We start from the raw sequence: 13,098 nt of genomic DNA, 5'->3' as shown, positions 1-13,098 counted from the left end.
AGCGTTTCCTGTTCTTTTGATATCTGGTGTCTCCCCTCTAGCTTCTTCAGCTTCCCTATCAGATTGTGATATGTCTCCGTTCTGGCCTTCTTCAGCATTGCTGGCTTCTCTATCAATTTCCCCCTTATCACCACCTTCAGTGTGTCCCATAGAATGTTCGGGTCTACCGGGTCATTTTCTTCCTTATACCTAGCTATCTCCTCCTTGATCTGACTCACCACCCCCTTGTTATTTAATATTCCTACATTTAGTCTCCAGATCGTGTTCCTCCGTCTCCCTTCTAGATCTACTGTCAGATATATGGCACTGTGATCCGATATGTCCGCTACTCCTATTCTGCTCTCCCGTACCCTGTAACTGTCCCCCGTCATCATCGAAAAGTAGTCTATTCTCGCATATGTCACGTGCGGGTGTGAGTAATGTGTGTATTCCCTGTCCATGGCGTGCATCCCCCTCCAAACATCTGTAATTCCCATTTCCGTCATCTGAATATTCATATATCTACTGATTGGTGCCCGTCCTTTTCTAGTACTCGTGGTGTCTAGGTCGTGATTCAGTACTACATTAAAATCTCCCGCTCATATCAATATCCCTTCTAGTTCCATCACTATCATATCAAAAATAGTCTCATATAAATCCCTCTCACTCTCTGGGGGTGCATAAACATTCACTAACGTAATCATTTGACCCTCCATTTTTCCCTTCACCAGAACAAACCTTCCCTCCTTGTCTCTTACTTCCTTGATCAATTCAAATTTGACTGTGTTTTTGATTAACGTGATTACTCCTCTCCTCAGGTTCCGTTTAAAGGAACTATAGTATGCATTTTCATATCCAAATCTCTTCAGTTTCTCATGATCCTGTGCTACCAAATGTGTCTCCTGCAGAAAAATCACTTCCATCTCACTTTTTTTACATTTCAACATCACTTTGCCCCTCTTTATCGTATTATTCATTCCATTAACGTTTAACGACATCATTTTTATACCTTTAACCATTGTCATCTTTCTTCTTCTTTCGTCTGTCAGTCCCCCCCATGTCACATTCATTCCCCCCTCCGGTTGTAGCCTCCGCTCTCTTCACCGAATACATATAATGATTAACATAAATAAAAAACATAAACTTTACATAAAGTGCTCCCAAGGCGTTCGGGGGGTCCCTGTGTCCCCCCCTGTCCCCTGCTGGTGGGTGAGGAGTAATTGTTCTCCTAGTGAGAGGCCTCCTCCTGACGGCTTGGGGGTTTGAAACCTTTACCCCCAACCGCTCGTCATATTTGTCCAGCTTTCTTACTGTTTTTATTGCTGTCGAGCTCCTGGTCAAAAGCGCTCTGTCCTTCATTCTGATCAAAGACCCCCATTTCCTAGGTCCCTCTCAATGTGGCTCATATGTTTCAATGTCCCTCCTTCCTCCCAAACCCGTGTGTGGTGTCTTCTGTGTACCCCTTCTTACTTTCTTTTTCTCCCCTCTATTTTCTATGTGATGTCCATTTATCCCCTTAATCCCTTCCAACTGTGTTACTCGCAGCGTGTGTCTATGTATTTGTTTCAATATGTTCTGTGTTCCGTCTATCATACCTAATTATATTTCCATTTATTTCCTCCATCAGCATGTGTATTATGTGTCCATGTATACGTTATGTTCGTTCCTATATCCTGCCTCTACCTGGGAATGTGTGTTTATGTATATGTTATTTCAGTTTCTATATTTTGTCTCTATTTGGATAGTTTTTTCAATCTCTTGTGCGTGTACTCATCCGTTCGTCTCCTCCCGCCTCCTCTCTCCTCCTTCTCCGTCTCTGGCCTCCTCGTCCGTCTCCGCCTTCGGTCTGTCACGTCTCACCTCGGCCTTCTCCTCTCTCCTCCCTCCTCTCCCGGGTTTCGATCTCCTACTCTGGTCCATCTGCGTGCTTTCTCCAATCTCTGCTGCAGGCTCAGCGTCTGGCCCTCCTGTCCCCTTCCTTCTCCGTCCTCCGCCATCTGCATCCCCGTCGCCTCATCTCCTCCGCCGCCTCCCGCGACGTCGCGTACGTCACCGTCCCTTCCTTCCAGTGAATCCTTAGCGAGGTCATGGGTGATTGGAATTTCATTCCGTTTTCTTTCAGAATTCTCTTCAGTCCCGCGTAGGACCTGCGTGTTATTGCTACCGCTGTCGAGTAATCGTGATCAAACGACAGTATTTTCCCCTCGATTTCTATCTTCTTGGTCCACGCGGTTCTGAGTATCAATTCCTTAATCTCAAATCTCAAAGAAAGTTAATAATCACCGCCCTCGGAGGTCTGTCCGGTTTCGGTCTCAGAGCCAACGCCCTGTGGGCCCTCTATCTCCATTTTTTCCAGTCCCGTCTCCTCCAGTTGTTCCTTGATAAGCTTTTCCACATATTGGATCACCGATTCCCCTTCGACTCCTTCTTTCAATCCCCATATTCTGATGTTATTTCTCCGTGACCTCCCCTCCATGTCCGATATCTTTGTCTCCTTCTGTTCTTGTTTTTGAATCGCACACGTTAACACCTCGTGTATCTCTGTGTTCCATTCCTCCGTTTGTGCCGTTCTAGTCTGTAACTCTGTTACGTTTCTGTCCTGTTCCGCCATCTTCTCATCCACCCTTTTGAGTTCTGTATTCATTTCACCTCTGAAGTCCTCCTGTTCCTTCCTCAATTCCTCCCGTAACTTCCCAATATCGTTCCTTATCGTGTCCGTGTTCAGTTTTATCGTCGCTGTTATGGTCTCCAATATCCCGGCCTGCATGACCACGGCCCATCCTGGCATTCCCGTGTCTGCCTCAGCGGGACCTCCCCCTTCTTCCGCCTGTCCCTTCTCGGCTTCGCTTCGGGGGCTCTGTTTCTTCAAATTCTCTTCTTCTCGTGTGTTCTCCATTTCTCTTTCCTTCACAATCGTTGTCTCTTCCTTACTTCTCGTGTGCATCTTTTATTTTTAATCACTTTTCGGGTCTCTATTTATCCGTTTTTTCGCTCATTTGACCAGGAGCCCGTCTGCTCTCCGTTTCTTCCATTTCATTGTTTTTTTATTCATTTAAATAGTTTTTTTATTCATCTTTATCTCCTGTAGCACTTTGAGATTGTCACAAATATAAAGTGTGTTACAAATTGAATTTATTATTATTATTATTATTATTATTATTATTATTATTATTATTATTATTATTATTATTATTATTATTATTATTATTATTATTATTATTATTATTATTATTATTATTATTATAAATGGTAAATGGCTGCATTTATATATCCGCTTTTATCTAAAGCACTTTACAATTTGTTCCTCACATTTTACCCGTTCACTCACACATTCACACACCGACGGCGGAGGCGACCATGCAAGGTGCCAACCTGCTCATCGGGAGCAGTTAGGGGTGGCTCAAGTGTCTTGCTCAAGGATACCTCGACACGCCGTCTGGGAGGAGTGGGAATCGAACCGGGAACCTCCCGATTACCAGACGACTGCTCTACCCCCCAAGCCACTGTCGTTGTTTCCACGGACCCCTTGGGACCCCGTGAAGGCCCCCTGTGGTCCTCGGACCCCACTTGACAACCCTCGCAGACCGCTGCCGCATAGCTTACTGTACTCTGGTGCTCAGCTATGCTGATGATGCAGAGAATACTAATCTGCTTTACTATGCATGAGAGAGGGAGCAGCGCCGTTAACCTGCTACACACACACACACACACACTCACACACACACGCGCACACACACACACTCACTCACACACGCACACACTCACTCACACACGCGCACACACTCACATGCACGCACACACTCACACACGCATGCACACAAACACACACACACAGGTTCACAGTTCTTCAATGATTGCTGTCAATGTTTTTGGCTATTGGGTTTCTATAGCACACATGTATGCATGCATACACCCCCCCCCCCACACACACACACACACACACACACACACACACACACACACACACACACACACACACACACACACACACACACACACACACACACACACACACACACACACACACACACAAATAGGATGCCTGTTGAGGCCTGGCATCTTTGCTGAGGTTATAGATCCGGATGGCGAGTAAAAACGTAACTGCATGTGTGTGTGTGTATTGTGTACTCGCGAGCGCATGCATCGTGTGTGTGTGTGTGTGTGTGTGTGTGTGTGTGTGTGTGTGTGTGTGTGTGTGTGTGTGTGTGTGTGTGTGTGTGTGTGTGTGTGTGTGTGTGTGTGTGTGTGTGTGTGTGTGTGTGTGTGTGTGTGTGTGTGTGTGTGTGTGTGTGTGTGTGTGTGTGTGTGTGTGTGTGTGTGTGTGTGTGTGTGAGAAGCTCATGCTGTGTCGGCAGTATTGGGGGTTCTGAGGTGACAGGAACGTCGATAATTAATACAGTGGGGTTCTGGAAAGACACCAACACAGGTGCTTAACAAGGACACACACACACACACACACACACACACACACACACACACACACAGAGTGTGACTACAGCATATACCTATACCCACTTTTTAGTGACTGTTTCTACTTGTGTTGGTTGGTTTTAACAATGTAACTACTGTGTATATATATGTTGTGGTAACTGTGGGGAAATGGTGATTTTGCACATTTCCTGGGATAATATACACATTCCCTCCCTGTCAGGACGGTAATGTGAGATTTCTGAGGCCAATTATCTGTTAATAAGGCTCTCATACCGTGAACACTTGATGATTTAACCTATGTTCCTATCTGGTTAAATTCTTCACATCATTCTACGCCTGTTTGTGCATAATAAAGCATTACATCACGCGCAGGAGTGGGTTGTGAGAATTAGACTATGCCTAGGGGTGGTCGTTAGACCCCCCCTAGATATGGTCTAATTCTCACAACCCACGACTGCACGTGGTGTAATGGCTTTTATACAACTGGCGCATTCATCCAACGTTATTGCTATACAATAAACACACATTAATTGAAGATTTATTGAAAAAAACATCAGCAGAAAAAGTTGTTCCCAAAAAAAAGAAGAGAGAAGTTGCCTCTATGTGGAAGCAGCTCGGAAGTGCATCCAACTGTTCTCACTGTCTCTCAACTAAGACATCCAACAAACTAACACATCCAACTGTCTTTCAACTCAACTAAGACATCCAACAAACTAACACATCCAACTGTCTTTCAACTAGACATCCAACAAACTAACACATCCAACTTTTCTTTTGTTTTGAACCTACTTCCTATAGAACTTCATTCTTAGATGCTTCTATAGAAAGTAGGTAAAACAAATAAAAAAAGTTTTCTTTGCCCTATATAGGGGGGGGGGGGGGGGGGGGGGTTATTTGCCCTATAAGAGGGGATTTCTTTTTTAACTTACTTTATATAGAAGCAGCTGGGAGGTGCGCTGTTTTAAGTGAGCGTGGATTATTGAATTGATTGATTGATTGATTGCTAATTTTATTACTGTCCGCCTTGTTTCCAACTGGTTAAGTTTAGGCACTCTTTCGAAGTCGCTCTCTTTCGAAGTTGGTTAAGGTTAGAGTTTGGAATCAGGGCTGGTGGTCTATCGCCCTGCTCTAAAGACAAACTCTAACCTTGAATGGAAGCGGACAGTGCCGGTTAGCCTAGGCATAGTCCAACTAACATCTCTCCCGAAGGCTAACCGGCACTGTCCGCTTTCATTCATTGTGCTAAGCTAGCCTGTTAAGGTTCGGTGGGTCTCATACCGTACGTTTTGCACTTTGCGAGCACGTCACGGCATGTCTTTGCGCTCATCTACCGGGTCGAAGCTGCATTTTTCGAGGATCGTCCAATGCACCATTTGAAGTTGAATTTGCCACCTTTCGATAGCCACTACCCTCAACCAGCTGTGTGCTTCGGGTCTCGAGTTACATGATGATATATCCGGCGAGCGTCATCCAAAACGACTACTTACGGTCATGACCACTTCCGGTCTAGAATGGTTTAGAACTGACCAATCACCTCTGATGGCAAAAATTACCATTGTAGCCAATGAGCGTCCGCTCCGAAAGAGACCCCAGCCGAGTGTGTGATAGTTTGGGAAGGTAGTGAAAGGTGACAAAGAAGAACGAATTGTTGTCAGAATGAATTCAGAATGAATGGAAGTGGACGCAGTTTTTTCCCGGTACACTGTTTACAAAAACCTTTCTCAGGCACAAATTTTTTTATGGATTTTTATCAAATCTGGACCTGTACTACATTTACATTTACATTTAGTCATTTAGCTGACGCTTTTATCCAAAGCGACTTACAAGTTCTGTACGACAAGCCATCAGGAAGGGCACAACTCTATCAGCTGAGTAACAATGTTCATCAAAGTGTTCAGGCTATGGAACCGCTGTGTTTTCCAGCTCATACCTCTATGCTGGAAGTCCTGGAACTTAAAAACAGTAATCTGTCAACAAAAAAGTAAGGACATTTCAGTGTGTTCAAACCTCTGTTTCTCTAATACATTAGCACTCAAAGTGATTTGTCTTTATTGCTTCAGCAACTTCAGAATGTTACCTTTCAAAAGAGACCAGACTCATGCATGTGCTATAAGTATAACGTATAAAGCTAAGCTCTGCAAAAAAAGTATGCAAATTGCTTAGTTTTCTGCAAAATGGGGGGTAAGCTTAAGGGGCTAGGGCTAGGCTAACGTGCAGCCAGATAGCTTTCTACTGAACGCACAGAGAGGAAACTGGTATCTATCTTCTTGCAGTCCCGGCGCCATGGGCGGGCATTCGGGGGCCGGGCCCGCCCACTGAGTCAGCTGTGCCCACCCTGGTAAATTTTTTTATTTTAATTTTTTAATCAAAGTCGACTATCCAAATCCTTAGTCGGGGACTCGGGGACAGCCCTAGTGGGCACTGATGTCAACAACAACACTACTGAAGCTAGCACGGCACTCTGTGAGAATTCGTTTTCTACCCTTAAGAACGTCTTTACAGAACATCGCCTTAGTATGCTTCATCGACGCAACTAAGGCCAATTTAATTCAGTTGGCATTTGAGAAGGACTTAACAAAAAAGTTCAGGAATGAGTGGAGGGGCAGTGTTTTAAGAAGATTTCACTCTGTCCCCAAATGCCGCTTGCCTCTCTACTTATGATGGTGAGTAGCCTGTGGAGGAACTTTGTTTGCTTTTTTATGCACCTTATTTTTGTCAGTTCAGTTCAGTTTGTCAGTGAATTCAGAAGTGTTGAATAAATGGAGACTTTTCAAAGATATAGAATATAATAGAATAGAAATGTATTATCATGAGGGAAATTTGACACTGCAAATCACTCAACATTAAACATTTAGACAGAACAAGTCACAAATAAGAATAACAAAACAAATGGCCTAAGAATAGAATAGAATAAAATGAAATAAAATAAAAATAGAATAAAAGATACAATAAATAAATACAGTAAAATATACTGAAGTCTACAGTAGGTGTAATAATGCACAGTGCTGTTTAAAAAGTAAGAGTCCAGGAAGATGGTAACTGTCACTCTGATGCTCAGTGATGCAGTGAGGCACAGTAATGCATTGTATAGTCTGATGGCTGTCGGAATGAAGGACTTCCTGTGCCGTTCAGTGCTACATTTAGGTAGTGTGAGCCTATAACATGCTCCTCCTGTCAGCCAAGTCTGTGTATAGTGGGAGGGAGGGGTTTTCCCTGATGGCCTGGAGCTTAGCAAGGTTCCTCCTCTCCGCCACCCTCGCTTGAGTCCAGCTCCACCCCAACCACGCTACTGGCCTTCTTGACCATCTTATCCAGCCTGTTTGTGTACCCTGCTCTCAGTCCACTGCCCCAGCAGGTCTGTTATATATATCCGTTCAGTCTGTTTTTGTATAAGTGAAAGTTCTTAAGATGGAGAGAAATTAGATTTTTCAATTGCCTCTCTGCTGTTTAGTTCAGCACCGTGGGCAGCGCCAAGCAAGCCACAGCGCCGCTGTCCCAGCTGAAACGATAAAAGGGAACCTGTGTTGAAAAACCATTGTGCCCCCCCGAGAAAATTTTATGCCCCCCCACTAATTTGTTTCTGCAGCCTGGTCTGTCTTCTTGTCTATCTGGAGAAGACGTAAAAAAGGTTTTTATGCAACTTCTTCACAGTTCAGCTGGCACATGTCACATGTGTGGTTCAATAACTCAAGGTCAGTTAATCTGATTGGCTTACAAAAAAAAGAAAAGGTAAGAAGCAGCTTCATTGGAAGTATGTGATATATATGTAATATGTATATTCAGAATCCGATTATTTTATGAATGTACATACATTCAGAAAAACGTGAGATACTTGTTTTTCCACATATATGTATATGTGTGATATGTACAGGTGCAGCTCAATAAATTAGAATATCGTGGAAAAGTATATATATTTAGCTGTATTGATGCAGTCATTTGTGCAAAAGGAGCCCCAACCAAGTACTGAGTGAACATACATGAACATACTTTTCAGAAGGCCGACATTTCTATATACAAAAGAAAAATACATCTATTTTTTATTTTTTATTGGTGATACAGAATTTTGGGCTTTCCTGAGCTGTAATACATAATCATCAAAATTAAAACAAATAAAGGCTTGAAATATTTCACTTTGTGTGTAATGAATCTATAATCTATGAGAGTTTTGCTTTTTGAATTGAATTACTGAAATAAAATAACTTTTCCACGATATTCTAATTTATCGAGCTGCACCTGTATACTGTATGTGTGATGTGTAAATATATACTGTATGTGTGTGATATGTAAATCTATACTGTATATGTGTGATATGTAAATATATACTGTATATGTGTGATATGTGCACTAGCAGATTAACTCCTCCCCCTCATGTCATTATGCACCTTTTGATTCTGAAGGGTACCGGGATCCATTCCACTCAGGTCCTCCTTTGAAATGTCAGACGGCCTGTTAGTGATATTTCAGCTTATGTTGCTAATAGGCTCTCATTGACATTCCAGAGAGAGAGAGAGAGAGAGAGAGAAAGAGAGAGAGAGAGAGAGAGACACTTATATATATATATATAGAGAGAGAGAGACACTTGTATTGAGAGAGAGAGACACTTGAGAGAGAGAGAGAGAGAGACACTTGAGAGAGAGAGAGAGAGAGATAGACTTATATATATATATATATAGAGAGATACACTTGTATAGAGAGAGACACACACGAGAGAGAGAGACACTTATATATATATATATATATATATATATATAGAGACGAGAGAGAGAGAGACACTTATATATATATATATATAGAGAGAGAGAGAGACACTTGTATAGAGAGAGAGAGAGAGAGAGAGAGACGAGAGAGAGAGAGAGAGAGAGACTCTTGCATGCATGTGGTGAGCTGAATAATCCAGTATATATTATATTGGACATCCAGTAATGAGCCCATAAACTAATGTATACCCATAGAGAGAGAGAGCTTTTTGTGGATTTGTGTAATGAACTATGAAGGGCTTTTTGTGTATGTGTTAGAATGAGGTCAGACTTAAGTGTGTGTGCTTGTGTGCATGCCTCTGCGTGTGTGCGCGTTCGCTCTGTGCTGCGCTGCAGTTTGCAGTGTTGGACACGCTCCCCCGGTCAGGCCTCAGGAGATCAGAACAGAGTTTGTTCCTAATATAAAGACACCTTGGCTTTCTTCCTCCAAGGTTATCAACTGATCTCACACCAACCGGAGCAAGGCAGCTCGGCCCTATCCAGTCTAGTTAGATCTGCTTTGAATCTCAAAGCGCCAGAGAGGAAGGTTAACTTCATCTGTTTTAATTTGAGCGGGCTATGATTTCTCACGTCGAGCCCACACCCCTAAACACTGTCTTTATTAATTCAGGGAAATTATGAGGGGGGGGGGGTGCACAATTTATTTCTCTCCAGTATTGATGGATGGCTCTTGTAGGTGCTGTAGTGTGTATTAACCAGACTAAGAAGCCGTGACCAGCTGACATCACTAAGGCAACAGATGCAGCTCTTAGAAATCCAGTTCAGACTGCAGGCAAAAGTGGCCCGAATCTGACTCCAGATCTGTTTCTTTCATGACAGTGTGAACAGTCATGTGACTTTCACGTCACTCTAGATTGTGACATTTGCCACAATTCTTATATCCATCTTCTCTCTATTGTTCCTTTGCGCAAGTTCAGGAGCGTGTGACCGGTTCACACTGGAATCTGATCTTGGCCACATTTAAAGGAACACGCCAACATTTTGGGAAATTAGCTTACAATCTTCTCCAGAGAGAGACAAGAAGATAGATACCAGTTTCCTCTCTGTGCGTTCAGTAGAAAGCTATCTGGCTGCGCGTTAGCCTAGCTTAGCACAATGAATGGAAGCGGACAGTGCCCGTTAGCCTTCGGGAGAGGTGTTAGTTGGACAATGCCTAGGCTAACCGGCATTTTTATTGGTCAATTCCGCGATTCCGTGAACGCGAATATCATATTGCTCTAGAAGATGAGCTGGAGGACTGATCATACAGTATATACTCCACACACACAAATGCACACACACTTTGTTTAAGTTATTCAATCATAATAATTGTCCAAATCTCTAGTTATTTTAATGTATTTTTTAATAGGCCTTTATTTTCACAATACGTTTCGGACAAGTAAGTTTAGCTTTCGGACAAGTAAAATATCTGAGCCACTTGTCCAAAAAGTTTATGTCAAGCCCTGCAGAGCATGATGTGATACAGTGCTGCTTGTGTTGAGGCCTGTACCAGAGCATGGTGTGTACAGCACTGCTTGTGTTGAGGCCTGTACCAGAGCATGGTGTGTACAGCGCTGCTTGTGTTGAGGCCTGTACCAGAGCATGGTGTGTACAGTGCTGCTTGTGTTGAGGCCTGTACCAGAGCATGGTGTGATACAGCGCTGCTTGTGTTGAGGCCTGTTGCATGATGTGATACAGTGCTGCTTGTGTTGAGGCCTGTACCAGAGCATGGTGTGTACAGCGCTGCTTGTGTTGAGGCCTGTACCAGAGCATGGTGTGTACAGTGCTGCTTGTGTTGAGGCCTGTACCAGTGCATGGTGTGATACAGCGCTGCTTGTGTTGAGGCCTGTACCAGTGCATGGTGTGATACAGTGCTGCTTGTGTTGAGGCCTGTACCAGAGCATGATGTGATACAGTGCTGCTTGTGTTGAGGCCTGTACCAGAGCATGGTGTGTACAGTGCTGCTTGTGTTGATGCCTGTACCAGAGCATGGTGTGTACAGTGCTGCTTGTGTTGAGGCCTGTTGCATGATGTGATACATAGAGCCAGTGGTGGAAAGTACTTTTACTCAAGTACTGTACGTTACACTTTCGAGCTACTTGTACTTTACGTGTATTTTCATTTTAGGGAACTTTATACTTGTACTCACTACATTTCAAAGGAAATATTGTACTTTTTACTCCACTACATTTATCTGAACCCATCAGTTACTAGTTACTTTGAAGAAAAAGATTTTGCATAGAAAACATGGCAAAATGTAAATGTATATGAATATTATATGCTTTCACATTTGAAGCCTGTCAATTTCAAGAGGAAGTAATCGGAGCAGCATAACTGGACCACATACCACTTTAACATGACCTTTAATCGGAGCAGCATAACTGGACCACATACCACTTTAACATGACCTTTAATCGGAGCAGCATAACTGGACCACATACCACTTTAACATGACCTTTAATCGGAGCAGCATAACTGGACCACATACCACTTTAACATGACCTTTAATCAGAGCAGCATCACTGGACCACATACCACTTTAACATGACCTTTAGACGTCAGTGGATTGAGGATTGAACGCTCCCAAGCACTGGAATACACAAACGTCATGTAGAATATGTACTCTGCTTTTACTTAAGTAGAATTTGAATGGACGACTTTTACTTTGACCAGAGTACTCATTTATCTGGGTATTTCTTCCACCACTGCATATATAGCCTATAGCTCTAGTCGCTACAGAGGTCTTGTGACTAACTTCAACGGGGTAACAAACACACAGTGATTCACGGATCGGTCTCACAATTTCACGCCAAAGTAATGTGACGTTGTCTTCCTTAGTCATGTCATTCCTCATATTGAGACCGTAGAGAAGAGGAACTCCTGCTACTTCCATAACGTGTCCTTGTCTTTGTCTTGTGATTTTTCCACAGACGACAGGAGTGGAGATGCTGGTCAAGTCCCTGAACGTCCCCCAGACTAACAACACCGTGGTGCGTCCGGCCTTCCTCTTCTTAAAGCTGCTGTAAGTGGTATTTTCTTGTTAAAGTAAGTGGTCTACATGTTAAAATAATAGCTCTACATTCTGACAGCCATCACTGATATCAGTAGATATAGAGTCAGATATTTGGTCAGTAACATGGGTCTCCCAGTCCCTCCAAAACAGAAAATACATGTTCTGGTATCCCGTTGCCACTTTATCCAATCAGGAGAGAGAACTCCACACTGCAAAAATGGTCTGACAAAAATAAGAACTATTTTTAAGAACATTTGTCAAATAATCTGCCAGTGTAGTAAGCAAATCTGGCCTGGCAAGATTTTTTGAAATAAGTAAAAAAAAAAAAAAAATTCTAGGGTTCTCTCTCCTGATTGGAATGGGATACCAGAAAATATTTTTTACTGTAGAGCGGAGGGATTGAGAGACCCATGTTATTGACCAGACACACTATATCGGTGATGGCTGTCAGAATGTAGAGCTATTTAACACTTATTTTAACAAATAAATACCACTTAACCCCTGTGTCTCTTCTTTCTGCCCTGCTTCACACTACGAGGACCTCTGTGTACCCTACAACCTATTGTGATCTCATATTCAGTCTCTCTCTCTCTCTCTCTCTCTCTCTCTCTCTCTCTCTCTCTCTCTCTCTCTCTCTCTCTCTCTCTCTGTCTCTGTCTCTGTCTCTGTCTCTGTCTCTGTCTCTGTCTCGCTCTCTCTGTCTCGCTCTCTCTGTCTCTCTCTCTCTGATCAGGAGTTGTATATTATTGACTCTGCTGGAAGGGAGACGTTTGTCGAGGCCTGTGAGAAGATGGTAAGTCTTTCTACAGCCACTGGAAAGGAACAAAGTAAAAGGCTCTTTTTGTTGCAGAAAGGCACTGGCATGGTGCTGGGATGTGTTTGGATGCACTTGTTTGTTGTTGTTGTTGTTGTTGTTGTTGGTTTTGTTGTTGTTGTTGT

The 13,098-nt window shown here is 43.1% G+C and overlaps 1 protein-coding gene across 1 annotated transcript in view; it reads left to right on the top strand.

Moving 5' to 3' along the window:
• Nucleotides 1-13,098, top strand: part of ift27 (intraflagellar transport 27 homolog (Chlamydomonas)) — a 73,697-nt gene that overhangs the window by 35,012 nt on the left and 25,587 nt on the right. Inside the window, exons 3-4 of the mRNA XM_084318643.1 lie at nt 12,077-12,136; nt 12,893-12,952. Coding sequence (XP_084174769.1) covers nt 12,077-12,136; nt 12,893-12,952 — 120 coding nt within the window. The remainder of the gene's footprint in view (nt 1-12,076; nt 12,137-12,892; nt 12,953-13,098) is intronic.

Source organism: Notolepis coatsorum (assembly GCF_963971535.1).
Source record: "Notolepis coatsorum genome assembly, chromosome: 7".
NCBI lineage: Eukaryota > Metazoa > Chordata > Actinopteri > Aulopiformes > Paralepididae > Notolepis > Notolepis coatsorum.
This window is presented reverse-complemented; position numbering and strand designations above follow the sequence as displayed.